This window comes from Manduca sexta, chromosome 3 (genome assembly GCF_014839805.1).
Source record: "Manduca sexta isolate Smith_Timp_Sample1 chromosome 3, JHU_Msex_v1.0, whole genome shotgun sequence".
In the NCBI taxonomy this organism is placed as follows: Eukaryota; Metazoa; Arthropoda; class Insecta; order Lepidoptera; family Sphingidae; genus Manduca; species Manduca sexta.
In genome coordinates, this window is record NC_051117.1 from 3,026,050 (window position 1) to 3,052,903 (window position 26,854).

The 26,854-nt window shown below is 36.6% G+C and overlaps 2 protein-coding genes and 1 long non-coding RNA gene across 3 annotated transcripts in view; 2 read left to right on the forward strand and 1 right to left on the reverse strand.

The window, feature by feature from the left end:
• Positions 1–26,854, forward strand: part of LOC115441220 (calsyntenin-1) — a 192,835-nt gene that overhangs the window by 71,325 nt on the left and 94,656 nt on the right. The window lies entirely within an intron of this gene.
• LOC119189507 overlaps positions 22,942–26,854 on the forward strand; it is a 68,297-nt gene continuing 64,384 nt past the window's right edge. The window contains exon 1 of the long non-coding RNA XR_005112449.1: positions 22,942–23,485. This is a non-coding gene — a long non-coding RNA (uncharacterized LOC119189507). The remainder of the gene's footprint in view (positions 23,486–26,854) is intronic.
• LOC115441234 (cold and drought-regulated protein CORA-like) lies at positions 24,002–25,306 on the reverse strand. Its single transcript, XM_030165939.2, has 3 exons — positions 25,058–25,306; positions 24,394–24,609; positions 24,002–24,246 (listed from the first exon to the last, which is right to left on the reverse strand). The coding sequence occupies exons 1-3, from the start codon at positions 25,067–25,069 to the stop codon at positions 24,088–24,090; spliced, it is 387 nt and encodes a 128-aa protein (XP_030021799.1). The 5' UTR covers positions 25,070–25,306; the 3' UTR covers positions 24,002–24,087.

Sequence of the window (26,854 nt, forward strand, 5' to 3'; positions counted from 1 at the left end):
TCCTCACAGTTATGTCGGCACGCCTAATTGATTATTTGTATTGAATTTTATAAATTCCTCATCTTATGTTGGATCTGGTGGTAGGTTCAATTTTCAGAATCTTCAATTGTATCTATATAGTTAGAAAGGGCATTTACATATCTTACCCCATGACGTAATCATTACTTATTATAAAACAAAGATCCGTCGCCATATCTATCTATTTGAACGCGTTAAACTCAAAAGCTTCCGTACGAATTTCATTAGGCATTCACCAATGGACGGAGTGATTTAAGGGGAAAGTGTTCGCGTATAATTAATTAATGTTTTGTACGACAGAAAAAAATGTAGGCGTATACGCTGTAACCCGCGCGAAGTTAGGGCGGGTATTAAATAAATACAATCACACAACATCAAGATATATTTAGACTATTACATCATACATAACACTCATATAAAGTATACCGCTTCTTGGGACATCCTCGGTCGAGTTTGGACAGCGTTTATTCAAACAAGGTTTAGCATGCTAACATATAACGTCCTGTGTTAGTCATAGGCGCGTGACTTGGGCACTAATTACGGGAGATCCATCGGATGTCGGGTAGATTTATATTTTTTTTAGTACTAAGAATTTGAATAAGTTTTGCATTGGATATCGTGTAGGTTTTTTATTGTCATTAAGAAGGTATGTCGCTTTATAATTTAAATAGAATAAAAATGTTTTACAACATACATAGGTCTTAGAAAGTAATAGATTCCGTGAAATGACAAAGAAAACAAGCTTCATTTGGAAGGGACAATTCGACCGAGTTGAGCGCGTGCGGGGTAATTAGCAATATTTTAATGTTGATTAACTCACCGTAATACAGATTATAATCATATTAAAATTCTTCACGTAGAATTATTAATTATAACTTGATTTAAAACTACCTGTAAATCCCTCAAATATTCCATGATGAACACAAAAATCACACTCCGTGCTAACAGCAATCAGAATTTAATATTTGAAATAGTGACGGGGTTGATTTAACCGGAACAAACCGGAAAGTGCCCGGTATTCTAAAGATGGATTAATCACGGATTCCGCTTTTAATGAAAGTGGAAATTGAAAGTCCCTAAGGGTTTCTTTTTTAATTTGCTTTTCACGTCCATACATTGGACCTTTTGTCTTGGAAGCTTTTCAAAAGAGTTTTTCAACGTTTTTTTTGTCACCGCCCAGCTGTGATTTGGCGAATTTTTCACTCACATTCTCTCCGTGATTAATTTTACTTTACCGGAATAGATTGTGAACTCGTTTTTTTGGACGATAATGGCCTATCTTGCCTAAGATAGTGTCTTCTTTTGAGCTAATCATTTATTTGTGGTTCAGTCAGTTTCAGTGAGTTGGCTGTTTGTTTAAGGAGGTTTACAATAATTTTGTTCAGATGAAAATTTATCGATCTTTTTTTAACCTATTTTAAAAGTTTGTTGCGGATGTGTGCATTCAATGAAGATTGTTTACATATATGGACTGTAAAAACTAGTATATGGGAAGATGTTATCTTACTTTTGTATATGATACACATAACTTAATATAATATTACTTAACTTTAGACATTAATTATCTTTTTTAGAAATTAAATCTTGCGCCTTAACTGCAAATATTTTAGGCTTGATATATATTTATATTCTATACTACAGTGGTATTAAAAGAGTAAATGTATTGCCCGTCATCGACAACAGTTAGAGCATTTGATCCTCAGTTCTAAATAGTTAACGTGCGACGTTTCTCAGTTGGTAACAAGAATTCTCGTTGAAAGTTTTGCCGCGTCGGTATTAAGTTCCGACTAATATTCATATTCACGGGCGAATAACAGATTGACCACCGCGCTTCGAGCACGTTTCACTGCGTTTTGTTGCCGGAATTTTCCGGTCTTTCCTGTATATAATGTTCCGGTTATATTTTTTTAGTTTGTTCTTACAACCGTTTTGTAGTTAGATATGTAAAATAAATATTGTAAACTATTGAAATAAAATTATTTTCCGGATTTTATCGAGGTTGTTATATTATCATTTTCTCCCGACGTTTCGAAGACTTTGCAGCCTTCGTGGTCTCGGGGTGGACTGAGGTGATGGTCACCCGAAAAGACAAAGTTACATAACTTAATAGCTATCGATTCGTGGCTGGTGTCAGTAAAAGAAAAAAAATATTCAATATAAAATGAAATCACCGACCGGTAATCTTGTGTTACTATTCACACCGTCTTTCATCTTCACATTAAGTACCAAATAGATTTAATAAAATAATTTAATTTAAAAAAAATATTTAATATATTTTACAAGCCATTTTTGTACATAAGACCGACTATCATAATATAAAAACTATAATAAAAATATTTTTATGATCACCGCCTTTAAAACTAAAATAAAAAGCAAACAAACCCGGCAGTAAAAGCGTATAAAGAAATTGCAGTAAAGCGCAGTAAACTATCGTAAACGGTACAATCCGACCGCGGAGAGATGCGTTTTACCGTCCTCTCTCACCCAGAGACGAGTGCACTCTGAAATTAATCCGGGTTGCAACCGGCCAATATCGTAACTTTCACAATATTGCCGGCATTAATGGATTAAGTTTGATTTAAAGTTTAATAACCGGTATCTGATGAATAATCTCAAGTGGCTGCAGATATAATTGTATTAGATTTTGCTCGCTGTTGCATGAACAATCAAGTTCTATGATGGTCCTTCCCGCTCTGGATTTACATCGCACTTGATAGTAGAATACACTGAGCATTGAGCAGTACATTTCCAAACGGATTACTTTGCAAACGTATCCAAGTGGCTCTAAATCATGTTAAACATGGTACCATTGACATAATGAACAGCAGGCCGGCCTGTTTTTAAATAGTATTCGAAAATGGAGTAGTTTATTGGTAGAACAATTTAGTTTCCATATATTTTTTGTTTATATAACTCAACTAGCTTTTGCCCGCGGCTCCGCCCGCGTTATAAAGTTTTTCGGGCTAAAGTTTTCCGTAATAAAAGTCACGCTATATATTTTCCCGGGAGCCTATGTTCTTCCCAGGGTCTCAAACTGTCTCCATACCAAATTTTATCCTAATACGTTGGGTAGTTTTTGAGTTTAACACATTCGGGTAGACCGATGCAGCTGGGGACTTTGTTTTATGATATATTTTTGTAGAACTTTTTAAGAGGAACAATCCCGTCATACATTATTGTTGCATAACTTTAACCGTTTACGCAGCGCACGCAACAGAAGCTCTCAAAACTAATAAATTGTCCCCGTTTTTGCATCATGTTTCATTACTGCTCCGCTCCTATTGGTCATAGCGTGACGATATATAACCTATAGCACTCCAGGAACAAAGGGCTATCCAACACAAAAATATTTTTTCAGTTCGAACCGGTAGTTCCTGAGATTAGCCATTACTGCTCTGCTCCTATTGGGTATAGCGTGATGATATATAGCCTATAGCACTCCACGAACAAAAGGCTATCCAACGCAAAAGAATTTTTCAGTTTGGACTGGTAGTTCCTGAGATTAGCCATTACTGCTCCGCTCCTATTGGGTATAGCGTGATGATATATAGCCTATAGCACTCCACGAACAAAGGACTATCCAACGCAAAAATATTTTTTTAGTTCGGACCGGTAGTTCCTGAGATTAGGCATTACTGCTCCGCTCCTATTGGGTATAGCGTGATGATATATAGCCTATAGCACTCTACGAACAAAGGGCTATCCAACGCAAAAGAATTTTTCAGTTCGGAGCGTTAGTTCCTGAGATTAGGCATTACTGCTCCGCTCCTATTGGGTATAGCGTGATGATATATAGCCTATAGCACTCCACGAACATAGGGCTATCCAACGCAAAAAGAATTTTTCAGTTTGGACCGGTAGTTCCTGAGATTAGCGCGTTCAAACAAACAAACAAACAAACTCTTCAGCTTTATATAATAGTATAGATTAACAACTGAAGTTAGCTAAAATTGAGTTTCTCGAAGCCGACCACTATTTATGTACTATGCATTTTGAGACTATGCAATTTTGTCGCGTTCGCGATTCACTTTCACTTTTGTTGAGTTTCAGAACGCGATATTAGATCCTCCAACGCGCACGCGAATTTGAACTTTATGCAGCGGTAATAAATTACAAATTGACTCTCCATTTTATTTAGAAAACGTTTGTATGGGAAATAGAAAAATGCTGTTTTGAGGATTTTCCCGGCAATTATTCGAATTTTTCTCACCTTTTAAACCTTCCCTAGACCTCCACGAATAATTCAAGACCAAGATAAGATAAATCCGTTCAGCCGTTCTCGAGTTTTAGCGAGACTAACGAACAGCAATTCATTTTTATATATATAGATTAAGTATAAGCAGATGTTTATATTAATTGTTTTTTGTAGAGTCGTTTCCGTAGTATAATTTCAATTAGGGCATAGGTTTAAGGAATACAATCTAGTCTTAATGTAATTTAGTGCTTAAGTATTGTTTATAATGATTGTGTTCTGTATTATGCTATTTGTTAAATAATAATAAAAAAAATCTGAACGTAAAAGATCAAATCGTCTTCAGCTGGACCTCAGTATAAGAAAGCTAACCTTTCGTTTTACCCGACAACACTCACTCAGTCGTCCATTAGAGACTATATTAAACATTAAAACGACTCAAAGTACTCCACCACATTAGCTCTCACCGTACTGTTCCTGAATTTTAAACACTCGAATTCCACTAAAATGTTTTGAGCAAACAACATTTGTATCTGGCTACAATCCAAAACAAATAGGGTTTAAAATAAAAGATTAAGCTCATCAAAAAGGCTTTTCAAAAGCCGATAGCGCCACGCCCACGCCTACGCGACACAATGGGCTTATCAATTAGATGGCTCAAAGACTTTAACTGTAACAAATGTTTTTTATACAAAAAAATTGGCACAAAGATGGTATTGGACAGTAATTGGCTTAATACATTTGGACCTTGTTACGTTTGGAATGAAATAGATGTAAGCTCAAATCTGATGAGGCAGATAGAGATGCTACTAGTTATCTTGAAGTTTCATTGTGCCGTGGTACGGGCGGGGTTGTCACTGTATAGGGTGTAAATCAAATAACGTGTTTCAGTTTAAAATATATTGTTTATTTGTTTGAAATAATCTCCGAAACAGCTGCACCGATTTTGACGGGAATTTCATCGGCAGGTAATGTCTTAGAGTAATAAAACCAATATTCTAATTAGAAAAAGTATTTTAATAGACAGCCCGGAAAAATTAGTAATAAAATTATTTATATTAATTTATATAACATTTGTAGGAACAGCAACAGCACGATTGAAATAGAATTCCTGAAATTGCTACTAATAGAGGAGTGCCGTTCAGGACTCCATATCCGGAGTGCAATGGATGCAGGAATTAATATACCACTGCTGATAATTTAAAATTGGGCACTTAAGTTTTCTTTATTTCAGATACTTGTATCATCTATGGTCGAAGCTGACCAATTATTTTCGTAAGATATGACGTCTCAAATTACTCCTTATTGTACTCATCATTAGGTGGTGCAACTTAGTTGATTTTCTTTACCACATTTATAGGCGTCAGGTCAAAAGTACTATGAACCGGCGGGAATGCATGAACAGATTAATGAAGGTGGAGGAAGCGAGAGAAGTAATCCAAAGTCTCTACCTACCCCTATGGATCAGAGGCGTGATAATAATATGTATTTATGTATGTACCACATTAAAAAAAATAACTATATGCTAATGAACTCGTTACAGTGAAAACAAATTTCAATAATAAAAACATGGTAACTAAAATTGGCTCGTTCCTATTTTCACTTATTCATCTATATGTAGATAGTTCATCGTTCAGCGGTTCTGTTACATTGCTATTGTTTATATTTAAAGTTTACTGAACCTACACTCGCGAATTGGGCAGACAACCTTAAAACAGAACAAGATCTGTCAATAGTTGATAGATTTGATCGATTTTTTCATCAATTATAATCGATTAGTTACTTTAAATCTATTCTCTGTGTTGATAAACATGATAAAAAATGTTTCGTAATTGACTGAATAATACGAAGCATCATTTGTTGGACTACTCGTCAGCAAAAACTTTGAATGGTGTTGATTGAACATCAACAAAAAGTGTGTTGATGATTTGTGCATTATTGGACGCTGTTTCATCGCACATGTCAATGGATAAGCAAACATATCACTGTACACATTTTGAGAAGTGTTTGAATATACTTTTATATGAACATTGACTTATTGTCAAACAGAACTTTATTTATAGGCCGTGTGGTTCTTTATGAAATACTCATTGTTTTCTTTAGACATTTGGATTACGAAACGAGTTGTATGCTTGATTTGCGCCATGCCCATACATGGTACACAATTTACAATTACAGAGCCATGTACAGTGTGGTCCACATAACCAACAACTCAGCATTAAAAAGTAATAAGTGCTGCATGGTACTAAGTTAAAAAAATCACATCAAGTTTCGTGATGCCCTGTACGTAGTTTTTTTTTCTTTTCTTATGTTTACGCGAACGTTATACATTAAAATTAAACTATTTTTCGGATTTTTCGCGGTTTTTATATTTTAATTTTCTCCCGACGTTCGAGTCCCCCCTCCTCGTGACCGCGAAGGCTGCATAGCCTTCGAAACGTTGGGAGATAACTAAAATATCAAAAATCGCTATAAAATCCAAAAAATAGTTTAATTTTAATAATAATATTCAAAGTGGACAACGCCGCTACTACACTGCAGTTTGATGACAGAATTTAACAAAGATACTTGACTGACTCTTGCAGTCGCATAACGCACCACCTGTATCTCAGCACGGCCCCGTCACTGAACCGGCACTGTCGTAGCTTAAAACAGTAAAAACCTGTTAACAAAGGTCATACGAACTTCCTCAGCGGATATGGCACTTCCTGTTGCAATACAAAGAGCAAGAACGGACGAAAATAGATATCGATCGGAACATCGCACGAGCGAATACGAGCCGCGAGATGTCTCGAGAGGGTCTGAATACGAGTCGGTGCTCCACAATGTGTATCGGGGACTTGAAGTGACGGCTCAAGGTGCGCTGGTGTGTCATGTAAGGGTCCTAGATTATCTTACGAAATGAAAGTGCACAGTTTTGTTATAATTTATACATATATTTATATCTATAGTGGTCTGAGGAAATGTGCCGCGTTCCGGGATCAGTCTGTGTATTGCGAACTGGCCGGCATAAATGTGTCGATTGGCAAGGGATAATCATCGCTCGTCTGATACTCTGAACGTCACTCCACTTAGCATTAGGTGTGGTGGACTCATTCATACCTGTATAAAATTACGAGGGAAAAGGTATTGATGAATTAATAATAATAATAATATAGATTTATTTATTCGATACTTAGTTAAATAAACATGCAATAAGTGACTTAATTCTTTTAAAGTTATTTTTGTATCGACCCCCTTCGGGTAAAAGTCTCCTCCAAGGAACTCCACTTATCTCTATCCTTCGCGACGCTTAACCAATCTCGGCCTGCCGCGCCGTCTCTACGATCTCGTCGGGATGATGAATTAGATTATTCTTTTAATCCGTGTACCGCTTTGTCTATTTCCAACCAAGCGTTGCTTATAGTAGATGGAAGTAGAACTATGAGCAAGCTTTACATTGTAGTTTGAATAGTGAAATTAATTAACATCATAAGAATAGACCATTATGAAAATTAATTATATCTCTCAAGGTGACGACAGCAGACTGACATGGTATAGTAGTTATATAAAGTTCAGGGTACGGCTTTTATCATTAGGAGCCGTTTAAGTATTACGTAAAGCAATTTTTTAAGATTTTTGACCCCCCACCCCCTGTGTAACGCAACATAACGTTTTCCAGTAGGTCACCGCCCCCCCTCCAAAAATTTTGTAACTAAAGTGTCATTTTTTTGTAATATTCACAATTATTTTACGCAAAATACTGGAAAGTCGCTAAAATATCTTTGTTATTGTTTTTAAATTAAAAAAAAAACAATACACATAAAGCTTTGTACGAGACTCCTCTCCCGCCCCTGTAACGCATCCTAACGTTTTACAAGATCCCCTCTCCCCCCCAAATTGCGTTATGTAATACTTGTACGGCCCCTTAGCCATCAAGTTAAGGTTTGGCTCGTTGTAATTCTATAATATAAAAGTCTTGATTTAAGCATATAAACCACTTTAATGTATAAAATGAACCTGCTGATGCTTCATCATGTAATTGGCACATGAAGTACCAAGACACGTAGAAGTGCTTAGATTTTTTAAGAACATTCAGCGATTATAATTGTAATGAGACTATTTCGGTAGCTCGTTACGCACGCAGTCTACTTTTTCCTGTGAATCACGGGATTATGTATTTTCTCGTAATACTCATTGTGAGTCACTCCTTCGCCGGGATGTGTCGCGGACGGTGCACACTAGAAATAGTTTTTTTTGTTACATAGATATACGAGCTCACTCTCATCGCCCAACAACACCAGTGACACTGACTACCGTCTTTATTTATGAATCCCGAATCTAGATGGGCTTATGGCTTTAAAATCATTGACTTTTTCTACGAAGATGTTTATGTGTTTGATATAATTATAAACTGCTGAATAGATGTGGATGAAAAATGCCTCACAGGGAATATCAGTTAAGCTACTTTGTGCTCTAGAAAAAGTAATTTAAGCGTAAAGTCGCAGGTAAAAGCGTATACAAAATGAATACTACTGTTCGAATAAGAACATCAATGAGCATCAAGCATTGGAATCGTGGATGACGTCCGATAAAAGGAAAAAGGGAAATGAAATCGCCGGCAGCCATCTTAAAGCTGCTCCAACAATGAGAAATATCAATGGCTGTCATGTCCCAGCACGGGTATCTGGTGAAATGATCAATTTAACTCTGTTGTTATTGTCTACAGTATATACTTCCCTTTTTCGATTAAGCATTGTCATTTCAAAGACTGGTTGTTATATAATCTCTTGTACTGTATGAAGATTTTGCATATAAATTTTTGATACTCTCAGAGCGTTTTCAGGACGCAAACACTTTTACAGCCAGTGAAATAATTGAGCACAACATCGCGTGGTGGAGGATTTTTGAAACGTTTGTGTTAGGTACGCTTATACAACAAAATCCACGCAATATTTTGCTCAAGTTGTTTGCCGACCATTATATTTAAAAATGCACAGCCCCGAGTAAATACATGACGTTTGCTGCGCGTTTTAACTGTGCTTGTATCAGCTTAATAAAAAACTATAAAACTGCACAGTTCCCGGTTATACCGTGTTTTAGTAGCGTTTGTTGTATCACGTCATCAGCCTACCTAGAACGCAGCATAACAAACACGACCCGAAGGTTTCTATCGTTTAATTATGATGATTGTGATTGGTTATGACACCAACGTGCAAGTCACGTGTTATTCTCTCGGCCAATCATAATGAAACGATATGGACTCTCGTGTTATGTTCTTGTTTTAGGAGCTGCTCGTTTTAAAAACACGCGCAAAGGCTCTAAAGAAGTTGACATCAACTAAAATCGCCGCACCATCGCAGATATTTTGACAGCGGCGCGCCGTACTGTAACTACGCTTGAGTGGCATTTAATTTCCCCAGGGCACCGTGCCGTTGCCAATGATTTTAATTCCCCTTTAAACGGATACATTTCACGTGGAACGTCGCCGGTCAAATCGGGCCGCATTTCCCCTGAGACGGGTTAGTTGTTGCTTAAAACTTAATGCTATGTTTGACCTAATTTTCATTTGCTATTTTATAAACGCAAATACGTTAATTTGCTGCGATTAGTCTTCGCTAACATAATCAATTCCTAAGAGATAAGCAGAATAGGAACAAGTTAGGGTGATTATAATCAATTTTGTTAGTGTTGCCTTTTAGTTTCTCATGATACTAGCGGATAAAATGGACACCACATTTATTAAGGTTTCATGAGGGTTTAAATAAAAAAAATTACTTCAAAAATATTATATTTTAATTACTGGGCATCATATAAGTTAAACTAACAGAATGGAGCCAGCTATGTCACTCACTAAGTTTCAATTGTAAGTTAGTTAAAATTCAATAGCGAAATATCTCCGCTAAAAATGAATATTGGCCAAGCAAGGCAAATATGCTTTAAAAATGAATTTCCAACTGGATCTCGCTTATTGCATTCCTAATTAATGGAAGCTCTATGTAATAACAAACGTTTGGATTCGTTTGCACAAGTCCTCGGATAGACGTTAGATACGCACACTAACGGAACGTGCAGGGTCCGGGCAGTGGCCGGGCCGTGTCTTTATATGGTACCAACATCTCTTTAACAAATCGGATGATGAACTGTATGTTCCATTGGTAAAAACACCTGCTTTTCAAAACAGCGGGATGAAGCTAAAACTTTTTGTTTTGTATGGTCGGTGAAATTGTTGCTGGCAAATAATTACCCAAATTTCTTTTATAACAGTCGTTAATGAAGGTATCCGTGGTTGGTTCCTTACAGTCAACAGAACTTTGAATCTTTATTACTTTGTCCCTGACGTCAGCCAGTCCTACCACGTCTCTGACACTGCACAGCCTTTACATTCAAACCTGAAGGGTCCTCCGACCAGCGATCGATTATAATATCAAACTTGCTGATGTGAGCCTGAACAATCATGTCCGGGTTTAATCCGACTCTGGGATACCGAGCGTTTTCCATTAGTGAATTATTCAATCGATCGTTGGATGAGGATATTTTATTTGCATAGTCCGATGAGAGGTTATCGCCTCTTTGGATGCGATTGACGTCAGTTACTCGAACAGTCGTAGGAGTAAGCCAAAACGATTCTTCAAATATTTGTCTTAACTTTCTAATATTCTAGTCATGTGTAAATTAACCGTTAATTTAGATAAGTCATAGTGCTGTACGACTACGATCAAGTGTAATAAGGTCATTGAAGACATAGCAACTGATTCAAGCAGTTGCTCCAAGCCACACTCCATCCAATCTTCCCCGTTCAAATCGTATTTTCATTCTATTGCAGCAGTTTCACTAGCGACCGGCAAAGTGCTCCCGATACTTGAATAATGCAGTATTTACACTGGCCCGTTGTGCTCTTTGAACTTGCTGGCAACATTGATTCCGTGTGTTGGTGCCTCTCGTGTGGAATTTACATTATTAGAACTGTCTCTTTGATGTAAATCGTTCCTCGTCTCGTCGAGTGATGGAGTTTGTCGCTTGAGGTTTTCTGCGTTTTAGGTGGAAAACTGTTGTTAAGTAGTTCCACGATCCTTTGAATATACTTTGAACAATATTAAATGTTTTAGTCAGGGTAGCTGATCGTGGAAATCCAACTACTTTGCAGTATAAGATGAAATAGAATATGCTTGATGTGTTGTTTCTCTTAACGAGCACGATAAGCACATTGCACTGCACCTGATAGTAAGCGTGATGACGTCCAGATAGAGTATCGAATGGCAAAACAAGGCTATCTCATGCCATTCGACACAAACATGTTGGCCTACTGAAATGCTTCTTCACGTTACGGCGGTTGCTTTCTTCAATGTGGAAACATGTGGAAGTACATTCTCCAGTGGTAAGTATAATCACCAAACCATGTTTGTACACTTTAAATTTCATTAAAGCCTCATAAGTCTGGTATATTGAGTCTCGTACCGTCCTTGTCGACCTAATAACATCGATAAATTTCCCTTGAGGTCAGCTCGTGAGCAATCAACTGTTCCACACAAATTGTACGTAATATTACGGATCACGTAATGTTAAGTAATTGTATAGAAATGGTCTGGAGTTTTACCTAGGCATTTTTCGAATTTAATGAAGAGACGAAAAATTCGCTTGCCTGATAATAAACCTCACTGCTCGTGAAACGAATGCCCGAACATCGATTTGCAAAGCTCTGCATTGTGCTGCATTTCGCTCGTCTTTCTTAAATATTAGGAGTTAAGTTTCATAATGCTTAGTGATTACATTAGCTACAATGTCCTCCAAACCAGAATTGCTTGCATATTCTGAATCTTCTTTATACCGACGAGGACGTCTACATTGATAACATCTCTCGTGTAGGCGAATTAGAATTAGTAAGTCTTACGTGTATTTTATTTCGCCATCTTTGGCCATGAAATAATAATAGGGTTTGTATTTAGGAAATATTCTGTCGATGTTCTGAAAGAGGCTTAGTTAAATTGTAAAATGACTGCGCTTTAAACTATGGCCGCATTTATACACATTTCAGATACCGTTTCAGGCTGCATTCTGCATCGGCGGTTGTTTCCGCCTGCGCCGCTTCAGATGCGAAACGATGCGGTTTCGCAATCAATTCATGTTCAACCATTTTGATGTAACAGCGGGCTTGTTGGTGTTTGTTTTCATTCGGTTTTGCGGCGGACGTATATCGGTTAATGAATTTTTGCTTTTTTATCATCTCTAACTATATTTTTTATATGAAGTTAGGCAATACGCATTAGACAATTGTTGAAAAAACCCACATTCTAAACCCTCTCTAGTAGTAGAGGAAGCCTGAGCGTAGCCTACTGCACTAGCCGATATCATTTGGTTTTTTAATTATAAAACAATCCGAATCTTGTACTCCCAGTAAGTGTTCTCGCTTCAATGGATTTTAATTATCTCTAACAACCTTGCCTGATTATTTTTTATAATCCATGTAGTTCTCTCAGAGATAGTTGAATTCAGTTCCGCGAACTAGTTCTCTGCTACATTTCTAGCTGCCTTGTATCGCGTATCTGGATTAGTTTTGATATGCAGTAATCGCGTCAGTTCAGCGAGTCCTCCATTCAGAATTCAGTATTATATTGAATTTGTTACGACCTATTTAATAGATTAGTTTATTGAACTGGAAGCAGTAGTGCTGAAATAAATACAGAGTCGCTGGTTGCCTTGATTCTATTGGAAATTAGGTTTATGTTAGGTTTTGAAATTCGATCCTATTTTTTTCTTACTCATTACTGAAAGTCGTGCCTGTCGTCAATGTTTCAAAATGAGTCATTGAAGTATCAGTTAGCACTTTGGGTGAAAAATTTCTAACTGTACCGATTTGCATATTTAATTTAGTCATTTGGCAGTCTTTTTGCATTTGTCAAATACTGCCTTCCTTTTTGTTCCATCTCCTAGCGTCCACACGCTGAATCGTATATATTACCTAGCTTTAGTGTCCCTGTTAGATTTTAGGAACATACATTAACATGAAACGTGAATGCGGTTTATTTGACCAACAAAATAGTATGCAGTAATGTATTTGCCGTATAAATTACCAAAATGATTCGCTAATGGTCATGGTCGTACTTTGAGAGCAAATAAGGCTTGTATACAAGAGTTATATGGGTAGACCCATCGCTATATCTGCATTAGCTGTTTGAAGAACACTGGAGTGGACTAAAATTTAGCATAGTAAAATGTTAATTCCACACTGTAATCAGGCTAAAATTGACCATAGTGAAGTAAATTATGATGACTTTGGATGATGACCACAGTGCATTACAACATGAAACTTTGTTATTCAATGTTTTTGTTGTCTATCTACGATTATGTTTATGGACAATCGATGACCATTAGTGACTGACTTACTCATTATTCATTAAAAGAGAACTGTAAGCATGATCATTTTTTAAACCACCACAGACATTTGTTAAAATCATTCATCACCTAATTTTGATAGTCCACATTTTTGGGCATAAAATAATGATTACAAGAAGAAATAGTACAACGTTTAGTGAGCTAGATAAAATGAGTATTATACTGCGAAGCGACAATTTAGATAATTGTAGACACTCCACAGACAATTTACCTGCGGCTTACTTCTCTCTCGGTCTTTATGAACGTTCACTAACACCTCTTCAGGTATTAAAGACTGTTTTCACTGTCTGTTTTAATTGCTGGTTGTTTGCGAAGATGTTATAGTTAATATTATTAATGCTTAAGCACGTTTATCAAATGTTTTTTTCACGCTATGAGGGATTATTTTTTTAAAATCCAAAGGCAAATCTCGGTACGTAAATACAGACAGCACAACCTGGGAATAAAAACTCGACATCCCAGTCTACAGGAGACACTGCAACTAAACAAAGTAAACAAAGAGAAGCCTACGTACCCAAACCAACTTACTTAACAGATACTTCAAGCCTGATTATTCAATCATAATATTTTTAGCCACTACAATGACATCACGATCATTATACGCATGACTACACAAACAACTGTGCTAACACTGGTGTTTGATATGCGGTGTCCATTACTATTCCTGTTTGCGAGGCAAATTTGTGGTTTCATGTGCAAAAAGTGTCAACTGGTTTCGTATGATTGTTTGTTTCTTGTTTGCACAATAGTTCGGTTGTGATTTTTAGTTTTTGAATCTGGAGATTTGTTACTTAGTTAGGCTGTATATTTTCCCACGGTAAAATATGTGGCCTTATATTATATGGAACGCCTTGTTCATAGACAATATATTTGAACACTATATTTATCATCAAATGTACTTGATACGTAGTCCTTTTTCCGCGCGAATATTAAAACTGCCGGGGTGATTGTGTTTTTCGAAATTACATGTTCAATAACATTTATTTTCCGATCATGAAAAGTTGCTTACTTGTAACAAAATATCAAGTCGATCCATTGCATCGTTGATACGTGCAATAATAAGTCAACAATCTTTCGTATAGACATTAAGTACGGTAAACTCTGACGCTTTTATGTTTCCTTCATCAACTCGGTTGTCACTATCTCTTATCATTGGATACTCTTCTACATTATCAATTACTCCGTGCACTGATTACGTTTTGCCGTTATCATATTATTTACATAATACGTTTTGTTTATTGATTTAATGAATAGTAACTCGATATCGAGAGAATTCGATTGTTTCGATAGATATATGTGTCGTTGATTTGGTATTTTTTACGGTCATGTTGAAGAGAGTTCCAAAAATAATACCTCCTTCCTTATTTTATATACCCATTCCCCTTTACAGCTTGGAAATGTCTTCATTCTTATAGCTGTATTGATAATCGTGGATCAAAGTAACCATCTAACATCACAAGGTCCACATGTTCTGTCGCCTATGATTATAAAACTACAGTAGTCTAATCTAGTATAATACACTAAACTACTATCGATTGACCTATCTGATAGTTTGTCTACCGTTTTTAAAAATGAATGGTATAGTGCACCTGAAGTATGTACGCCGACGGGCATATTTACTTAAACAATGATACTTGAAACTATTGCTAATATGCTAATCTATTGCATTTGCTGGAAGTGCGTTTTTTATTATTTGCCTGTCTGATTGTTATTACCTCATTACTATAGATACACACTGACTGTGAGTCATGTGGTTATGGCTTCGATTTCTAAATAAGGAAATTGAAATATGTGCGAGATTGTAAATAAGCATGCTTACCTTTTTTGATCGAGATTTCAATGATTTCCAATATGGCGATAGGGTCGTTCTTTATTACATGACAGGACGGAATCAAGCTCATCGTAGATTGTGTGTGCATTGATGCACCTCTGCCTAACCCTTCGGTGGTGAAGATTTGTGTCTTTAGAATAACAAATTCTACTTATAAAAGTATTCTTATAAAGTCTTTTATAATTTGCACAAAAACTACATAAAACCTTAATGAGTGCACGCTGCACAATCCACAAGATTATTTTCTTGAAAGTGTAGCTCGTCTTTCCATTCTTTAGTTATGCTAAATGAAGAATGAATGCACACAATAGTGTTACAGTTACAAACAAGGCCTGGGTCACTGGGTCGAGTGTGCTGCCTTTAATAAACTCGTTATATTTCAAAAATACGCCGCGGGGCACGGATGAGCCCGCGGGAACTTATCCCGAAGACTTCCGAAGTGTTCCGGAGTTATACGAACTGTTTGTCAGTTGTAACGTTGGTATTTGCTTTTGTTGTTTGGTTTTGGAGTGTTTTGAAATTTAAGGAAGAAGGTAACTATTTGGAATGTATTAATATGGAAATATAATAGAACTTCAGATATAACTTATTATTATTTATCAGAGCTTGCATAAATGCTTCACAGAACTATGTGACGCGCTAGTTTGCCTGCGATATTTCATACGTGAGATTGCCGGATTCTTCACAAATGCTCTCTTGCGCAAAACTTTCTTCTCTTTGACAGTTTTTACATTTATAATAACCTCTCTTCTTGCGCATATTATGTACACTGTTAATAAATGTTATGACTTCGAGGGACTCTCTTTCTTGTTTGCCTTTTTCCTCACAATCATTCAGATCTAAATATTAAAAAGCTTTATATAACTTTGATATTTCTATACTTTTATTAATCTAGATCGTAATATCTTACAGTATCTGATATAAATATTTTTCAATAACAAATTCTACGAATTTAATAAACTGTATACAGAACAAAATAAAAAAGGTTGAATATCTTAAAACTCCTACATGCCTTTTAAATCGAAATTCTTTCGGTATCTTGCTATAATTCAACAGACTATATACATTAAAGTCTTAAACTTTTTTAACGTTTTTAAAATGGGTGTGTTGTCCTTGAAGGTCCGAAGATCGATGCCCGGTGAGGTCACCTTACCTGACACCACCCCTTTAGAACAAAGGAGTGTGCAGTTGTTCTTAGGATTAGGTGATGTGTGTGAACTGTGACTTGCTCATACTAATATTATGAATGTGAAAGTTCGTGAAGAAGTTTGGTTTGTTAAAAATAAACTTACCTACACATACGTGGACAGAGCGGCTAGGAAAACCGAGTAAATAGTCTAAACAACAAATTTTGTTCTGTAGTGTACTAATATTACATTATAGATGCTTTTGTTCGATCTTTAATCTTTGGAACTGCTGCTACGATTCTGATATTTCATTACTAGAATGCCGTATTCTCGCTAAACGGTATAAGCCTTTCCGGGAACTTCCAATTAAACGTAAATAAAACACTTTTTTCCGGGTTTCTACGTTTCCAAGAACCGGCAATTTAAGTACAGTTATTCATTCATACGCAAAAAAATTAAATGAGTTTCACGTATTGATTGATAAACATTATCGTCGCGATATGACGAATATGTTTGCCAATATGCGCGATAGAAATAAGAAAGTGATTTCCTTTGCCTCATACTATAAAAGACTGCTCATTTGATATGCGAGGGAATGTAATAAACCAGTTTGTACAATATTTCAATAAAACTTTGAAAGAAATATTTCGTTCAATATGACGCTATGAGATTTCATAGTATTCTGCGAATGGGTTTAGTTGAAACGACAGCTGTCTAGACTTTTTAAATATCTTAAAATAGCTCTTACCTGGAAAAAGACAAATAACTAGTGAATTTATAATACATATTTACGAAAAAATTACAAGAATTTTCATATAAAAGTAAATTACTTTGGTTATGCGCATTTCAACCGTATAGATAATGGAACCTTAATTGAAATTTTAACTCCAATACAAAAACAGTTTTTATATCTTACACAAATGTACTAGTAATAATCTCGCCATAGAGTATACATTTGTCATCGAATGAAAATGATGTCATATCACCAAAATAACCGCGAAACTACGAACAAAAAATAACTGGCAGAACAGCGGTCTTGTTGAGGTCGCCACGACCCAAAGCCCTTGGGCCTTGGGCCGATTTCTCTTTCCCTTTTTGGGCAAACGGGTCGAAAGAGACCCTCGCGCCCTTAACAAGGTCGAACGCACTATATCTAGTTTAATTAAGGGTTTAAACTCGACGATTTACGTTAAAAACCTCTGGGAGTTTAATTGGATTTTTTTTATCTTAATTTATTGCAAGAATGTTAATGTAGAATGTTAATGTTAGATGATCTTACATTGAAACTTTTTATGTTTGAAGCTGTGTAAACTGAAATTCCTTTGCCGCTTGCTGGAAAGTAATTGGTTAAATTTAAACTTCGAACGACCATTCACTAATAAATAAAATATTGATGTGTTCTACTTTTGAAAAGCACAATTTTGAAATCGTTCCTTCATAACTAATAATGTATAAAATACGTTAATATTAGTTTCAATTGTAGTATGTATTATTAAATAAACAAAGGAACCTGCCTAAAGCCGTTTTTACAAGCCTACATTTCCTTCTCCGTTTACGACACCGCCCTAACACTAGTAATTATAATTTGTTTTATGTAACCAGCCATTGTACTGAAATCACGCAAGTTTTACTGTCTCCTTGAACCGCGTGCTCGTAAACGCCATCATCACCTTCACCTATATTCTGTTTTGATGAGCAATGAGTCGTACGTGTTATAATACACTGGCTTGTAGGTTTGCGGGCAATGCTGTCGGTTAGACATTATTTTGATATTGTCGTTCCTGTTTATTAACTTAGAGCTGTTCGTTTTATCGCCAGATTATTCTTGATCAGATAAATTTCTATGTGTATAAAGCCTAGCCAACTTTACAGCCGTGCTAAATTATCCCAGAATGTGGTATACTACATGATTGTCTGTTCCTTATCTACCTTTCGTTTTGCAAGCCGCTTTGTTTCGTTTTGGAAGTTGTTGTCGCGCGAAATAAAGCACTGATGTTTAAATCATTATTTTTTTTATTAACTGTATTTCATAAGGAACAATTTAAAGGTAAAGAAAGGGTTTTTGACATAACCGCGACAGAGACGCCGACTCGCGACAGGAATTAAAATTACACTAATTGCGTTCCATTTCTTACACCATCTAGGTGCTATTTTTATTAACAGATATGACGTTTACCTAAAAAAATTGTTACATAACAATTCTTTATAATTCATTTAATAATAAAACTGTATACTTCCGCAAAACGAGCGACAACAAAGTACATCGAGATAAACATCAATTCAGACTTGCTCGTCTAACAATTCTGAGAAGCGTTAACTTCGCCTTTATCTCATTATATGAGTTCAGTTAATTAGCGTTTGTTAAAAAAAAACGAGTAGCAGCTCGTGTAGAATCTTAATAAAGTTATTTACAAGATGAATATTAAATTAATTATGTTTGTTAAGAAAAATCCAAGGACCTTTGAACCGGGCCTCGGTGTGTTAGCTTTGGAGCGATTCACTCGTTCGAGTTGTACAAATCAATAAAATTGTTTCAGACCTTGTATGTTACAAAGTCGTTTTAATAAGATCGTTTGTTATAACGTAGGCGTTCTTCTTTAAATGAGATTTAGAAAGAGCTTGTTGCGGGAGGGAGCGGTTTGTCCAGGCCTCTGGCATTGCCGACGTCTATAGATGATCGTTCATCAGGCAGGCCAGTGATTAGTCTGCTTAAAGAGACAATTAAACAACTATAAACGGAGTCAATGTCATCTAGATTCGGTACTATCGGTTTATGCGTTTCTGGTAACTAGCCATGTTCTTATTTCTTTGAATGACGACGAGCTTACCGTTCGCCTGATGGTAAGCGATACGACCGTCCATAAACAGTAGAAACACCATCCAACGCCTTGAATTACAAAGTATGGTTTGGTTTTCCATTGTGCTCGCCATCCTGAGATATGACATGTTAAGTGTTATGTCCAGTAGTTACACTAGCTACAATATCCTGTAAGGTTTTGAAAGAAAATCAAATACAGAGTTAATAAATTATTATATTCAGTTTATAAACCCCAACACTCTGATCGTTATTCATATAGATTCGTTAATTGAGCTATCAACCTTTAATACTCTGGCAGCACAGCAGCATAAAGGAATAACGATCAGAGTGATGGCAGTTACAAGTTGTCATTTTTAAAAAAAAATATATAAAACGAAAAAAGAATGGCGAGAGGGATTCCGCCGTCTGAATGCGAGAAGGAATGGTCGTTATGTTGAAATAGTTGCTGGTGTGGTTTCATTATTTGGAACGGTTGGACTGCTTACTACAATCCTTCTAATCAGAACGCACAATGTGTGCCAGTATTGTTAAATCAACTAAGACCTTTTATAACAAGCATGAATGCAACACCTTCCAACCGACTTCAAGAAGGAGGAGGTACTCAATATGTTGTCTTTGATTCAATACTTTAGATGGTAGTGCAGCTGTAACCAATATTATTTTTTCTTTTGGATGAAACTGGTTTATGCTCTATTAGTAATATTTATTTTACTTAAAATAGAACTAATGGATACAATGTCCATGAATGGAGTGAATTCTTGACCCCCTTTTTGATGTTATCGCACGGATTAATCTGATAAGAAGATTGTCAGAATCGCCATTCATTATTGATAACACAAGCGCGATCGGTTTGTGCAAAACGTAGCCCGTGTCATGCGGGCGCAGTCGGGGTAATCTCTTGCTTATATTCGTGCCCAGTGTATACGTGACGTATGTTCACAGAAGGGTTGTCACTAGTTAATTTTTAGGGCTTTTGACTTATTCAATTTGATTGAAATTGCTGTTTAATTTGATATAATTTATAAGGTATTTTTGTGTCTTTATATGGCATTGATAATTTGCGATTTTGTAATATCTGTTTTATGATATGAGTTTATAAGTAGTACATCGCTAAGTTTTCCCTTAAGTTAACCTATTTTTCTTTTGACTACTATTTTACACGCCTATTACTACCAAGACATTCATGCAATAAGATCGTCCAAGTGTCAAGCTTGACAGTAAGATGTGTTACCTGTGTGTTAGTTATTGTTAATGAACAGGCTCATCTGCCGAGCGCTCTGAACGTTCTAAGCGCTCTAAGCGGTCCTCTATTTGCCTGTGCTCTGCTCGAGATTCGAGCTTACCGTTCACCTGTGTCGTATTAAATCGGTGTATTAGAGCTCCTAATAGCGTGTCTGGTAGATTTAGTTTCGAATTAAAAGCTTGTAAGAGCGGTGTGAGCGGGTTAACAATATTTGACTAATGACTTCATGAATGAACTTGTATCAGTTTGCTACACAGCGTTGCTGCAGTGTCAATACTGGCATTTTAATAATAATAATAATAATATCAGCCCTGTATTGTATACTTGCCCACTGCTGAGCACGGGCCTCCTCTACTACTGAGAGGTATTAGGCCTTAGTCCACCACGCTGGCCTAGTGCGGATTGGTAGACTTCACACACCTTCGAAATTCCTATAGAGAACTTCTCAGATGTGCAGGTTTCCTCACGATGTTTTCCTTCACCGTTAAAGCGAACGATAAATTCACAAAGAATACACACATGATTTTTTAGAAAACTCAGAGGTGTGTGCCTTTGGGATTTGAACCTGCGGACATTCGTCTCGGCAGTCCGTTCCACACCCAACTAGGCTATCGCCGCTTACTGGCATTTTAGGTAAAGCGAAAAATAATATATTTTAGACCAGTTTGTTATTGATTTTTTTTATAACATAATATTTCTTTAACCATCAGTCAAACATCCAGCTCTGAAATTAGACTAGATGGGAAAATAAGGCGTTACACAAACGAAAGATTAGGCTAATTATTCCCGCGTGCGCGTGCTACGCGGATAACGCGGCGTTTATGCTAACCCGTTCGGTGCTGTACGTACTGTGATAGTTCTTGTCCATGGGTATCCTGGACTGTTATATTGCGTCCAAAAGTTTTTAATTCTGAAGATTAACTGTTTTATTAGTATAGCTAATTGTGATTAATACCTAGACACTGTTTATTTTTATTTTACTTGCTTTGTTTACGCTTATGTAACTCCGTTTCCGGGACAAAAGGAAACTTATACTCCTTAAGAGTAATGTACTATTATATTAATAAAAAAAACCAGTATCACACAAGAAGTTCCAGAGATTACGGATAAATCAAGAACCAAACTTGAGCTTTATCTATAACAGTGTAGATTACACTTATGCAAAGTTTTAAACTAAAATATCATGGTATTTCTATTTTCAACGATTTCTAATATCGAAGATGTTCATTTGAGTGAGGCTCAAGCTATGAGTACCTGGTGTTTGCTCAATGGCCTAGCTTCACGGGTCGTGTTAATGCCCGTTTTGCAGTTTTTGACGCACGCCTCGTGTGATTTGAAATGTAGGCGGAATACGAATTGAGTGTGCCGTTATGTTTGTTTGTGAATAGTTTAAATTTAGTTTATGTAGTTTTAGCAAATCAAATATGTATCTTCCGAATTGTTGTATGTAAGCATAGGTAAATGTAATCAGTTAATGAATAAATAAATAAGATATAGTTAATGAATAAATAAATAAGATATAGTTAATGAATAAATATATTATTTTAAAATAAATGACTAACTCCCTTTTTCCCCATATAAAGTACTTAACTAAATAATTAAAACACAATTTAAGTAGGTAGGTACCTCATTGTCCTTTAGATTTTTCTCGAGGCCTTTAAGAGTTTTTAGTTTAACTATACCATAAAGCAATCTAAATACAAAGATTTGCACACAAAAGCGTCAAAAATATTCGACAATAGATCGTTTGTCGCTAAATCAAGTTGTGCAAACATGGCGGCCGGTGTGGCGTGGCAAATGGCCGCGGTGACGTCACGCGCTGACGAAACGCTCACTGGAACTCGACTTTGCTAGCGCACCGCGCAGGATTCGCGGAAAACATGTGTTGTAACAAAAGTTTTTGCTTATAATACACGAACATAGGTTTTAGTTGGTTTGTAAAATCATGTCCTAACACCGAGATCTTAATGATAATGCAACTAAATTATTTAAATTTTAACTATTTGTAATTAATTCTCTCTTTCTATAATTAACTCCCTGCTGATAATGTAAAATTTATATTAAGTATTAGTAAAGATGATAGAAAAAATCGGATAAGTGTGAGTTGGACTTGCACATTATCAGTTATGTACAAGCTATTTTTATTAATTAATTTACGTATTTACGGACTTAAGATTTTTTTTCTTTACTTATTATGCTTTAAGATACAGCTTCTGGCCCAGTTTGACGATCCTAGGTCAACGGGAGTGTCCTATAGGTTTTGATTCTCTTGTGAAATAACAGAATAAGCAACATAAACGGTCATATATTTTGATCGCGTTGACTTACAAGTTTGATTTATTAACAGCTGAAAGAGACTGTAGGCCCGAGTATTTTGTATAAACTTCGACTGGTACCATTACGCGCTTCTAAGAAAAAGGTTCTTGAAAGATAGACTGACGGACATCAAATTGATCCTATAAGGGTTTCTTTTGAGGTGCGGTACCCATCAATTTGTTAGTGTCTCTTGCATCATTACGATGTAAATCATGTACTTATATGAATCAAAAGAACAAATCACATGTGAACCCATGGCGGTCGGCAGAAGTGTCAGTGCTAACATGTCTCCGCTATGACTTTCTCATAATATGACTATCGACAGGGCTCAAAGATCAAAACAGATTCATTTAGTATTAAGCGCTCATTTTAATTTGCGTGTAATCGAGTTAAGTAGGAAGATATTTTCTGTTCGGAGTATTTTTTTATGTAATATTTTATTATTAAAATCCTAGATGTTTTATTAACCCATTCTTTTATTTTGTTTCAGGTATTGTTTGTAGTTTAATAAAGAAAGCGAAACTTCGAAGGTTCGTAATATAAAGCTGTCTTTTTGGAGTATGTCGCAGTAAGTTTTATATTGAAATCGTTTTGTTCAATAACATAGTATGTTGATATTGAAAATATGGAACGATAAATGAAAATATCGGCAAAAGTTTTGACTTATTTTGTTGCGAAGTAAATATTCTGCATTTACTTTTCAATATTAGTTTTGAAGTCAAAAGAACTCGTAATGGCTTAGTTCTTTATAAAGTATTGTGGTTATATTCGGTTGTGTAGTCTTTCAAAAATGTTTCAACGTAGCGAAATTCAGACATTTTGTTATACAATAGCGTATGACAAAGTAGACACCGAAGACTCGCACTCAATTTGGCAATGGCAGTGGACTGGCTAGGTGTGGATCTCCGAAATGTGGATTCATTTCGTTGATTGGGCAAATTTATGTATTATTTCCATCTAAAAATTACTCATTAGTGTTTTTGGATAATGAGCTCGCCCTGTCGATGCAAATAGGCTCGCAGCAGCGCCTAGCCCTTTATGGATAATAGCGGGTACATAGGTAGTTAAAAATAATAATTAAATATAATTTGCAAATTATTTAATTACGGGACGAACATACAACACGCGGTTATGATCATCGTATATATTGCACGTGATAGTGGTTACTTGTTAACCGATGATGCCACCCTGGTAGCCGGACTGGTACTGGCTGCCGCGGTTGCTGTGACCATGGTCGTAGCCGTTGTAACCGCCGTTGCTGTGACCACCGCTGCCACGGCTCACCGACCCTCCCATGTTGTGGTCCTCAGCGTGATGGTGGCTGGACTCCTGCGAACGAATTCCGTTTTAGCGACATCTGTTGGCGAACTGGGTAAACTGTTATTGATTTGGTTCAGTTTTTGTACTATAGATGGAGCTTTGTGTAATTTTATTAATGTAAACATAACAAGTATGATAAAATAGTATGGAACTAACCTGATGCGAGTCGTCCTCAACGTGTCCCACGTTGTGTCCCTGGGCCATGCCGCCGGACTGGTAGCCTCTGTTGTACCCGCCGCTCTGACCGGCGCCGTGGCCCGCGTTGGCGTACGAGCCGCCCGCGCTGTGCCCGCTGTGACCTGCCGGCACCGGCACCACTGGCACCCGTGGGACGTACGCCTGGACGGCTACCACGCAAGCGAGAGCGATGAGCTGTGGAAACAAATTGTTGGGTTACCATAATTGATCAATTCTTGGACGCAATATGGGGCATTGCACCTCTCTATAAGCATCATGAATATTGTCAAATTCATGTTGGAAAACTTATGACCTTTCTATTTTTAGCAGAGTTCCGTCTATCAGCCTTAGGTTGACCTGTTTGTTCTATATTCTATGTCACGTTACGTTCTTCTGCTATGGAATTAGCATCGTCCTTCACGTGGACCCAACATGAAAAATTGTAATACTGGTTCAACGAGAAAACCTTGATAACCCGTGAAATCTCATGAAAACACACAAAATTTAACCTATATATGAATATTTTAAAATGTTTGGCTGTATTTTAGTCTGGAATCCCTTCATGATCTTGACCGGTGTATACCTAGGAACCACTAATTCTAGACCATGAAATGCAGACAGGATTAAATGATAAATTTCTTACCACAAACTTCATGATGAGGTCCTAGCAGCAGACAATGCAATGCTCACGAACAAAACGCGCCAATCTTTTATACCCGCATCATAGCTGTTGCACTAATGGGTTCATCAATAACTAATTAAATGGTCATAAATAGACCGCAGTTTCCGCGCGGTAATATTCTAAATGCGTCGAAAAATTCCCAAATTACCGCGACGAAGGTTCGTTAGAGTTGTTTAATTAGTTTCGCGGCTTCCAGTTCTGTGGACTTTTGTAATTTGTCGCGGACGGTCTAATGTCGCCTTGGTTTGTTTGCGACTCGCTTTTTGGTGTGGATCTCATTTCCGCGTTGGATGTATGATGTTTTTATTTTGTCTGACGGTATTTTGCGTCATCGTAAGTACTTGAAGTGAGTAGTCCAAATGTAATGTCAAGTATTACATAGGTTCGTGTCTCATGTCTATCAATAATCCTGTTTATTTTCTTACATTATTGTTTATGTAAAAGCAAATAGTGCGAAAAGGATGCTTTTGAGAGTATCTGCATTAAAATTGGGCGAGAAATGTAATTTTTTCACATGGATCGTAATTCCTGACATTCCGCGGATTGCGCCTCTTGCCGTTTCTTGGCATTAACCCCTTATACCGAAATTGTTAAGTTTGTACAAGATTTTATCCAATCTTCTTGTATTAGTATTTATATGGATTAAATATTTCATAAATGCAAAGAACAAAAAGGAGTCAAACACTATTGTGACATGATATAGGATCGTGCATGTCACCTGTAGTTACACAATAATTCTATGCCGGCCTTATAGAATCGGATATACACAAGGTGGCACAATAGGGAACCGGCCTATGCTTGATTTTGTACATTATTCTATATGAAATGGTTAATAATACGAAAAAGAAGCACTCCTGCGAAAACTGCATGAATATTGGTTAAAAAATGAGCGAGTAATTCATTGAAATTAAACTAATATTCGGATCCGAAAATTAGTTTAATTTCAATGTCTAACATTCGCGTAAACATAAGAAATCATCGAGTAATTCATATTTAAAATATTATAATGTGCAGAAGTGGGCGCGATGTGGGGATATCGCTTCATCTTTTTCTTTTGCACGTGTCTTAATTCTCGATGACGTCAAATGTGGGTATTTCGTCTCTTTTCTGTTTCTTGTTAATTACCCCTTCTACCGAAATTCAAAGCCTTATAACTTGCTGATTTTTTACCGGATTTCAATAATTCCTTCTGTGTTATAATTTATATTATTTAAATATTTGATAATAGTAAAGAACAAAAATGAGTCCGGTACCCTATTATGCCGACCGGTTAGAACCTGATATACTCGAGATGATCCCGGAATGCGACACACTTACGCGGTCACTATGGCGGGTTTTAACACCTTGTGTACGGTGGTCGCTATCCGGGCGAATATAAAGTATATCCTACCACCAGCAATTGAAATGAGACTTGAAACGATTATAATCATAAAAGCCTAGTTTAATATCCATCCCATAGATACAATCTCGGCTAGACACAAGTCTTATTCCCATTTTCATGCGAAGCGACTACACACGTGGAATTTCACTCCAACTTTCCTAAGAATTAATATTAATTAGTGCGCCCTGTTGGATTCTTCGCTCAAAGTAATTGCTCTTTTGTTAGGCACGAGTTAATTAAATAGCTCGGGGTTGTACGAGGGGTGAGTAGTTCGTATGCAGATCTGCAAGGTGTATTACGAGATAACATCACGATTTTTTCAGGGGTAGGGAGAGGTGTTGTCGCACCCACGTTTCGCAAGCCAATCGTTAGGTTCA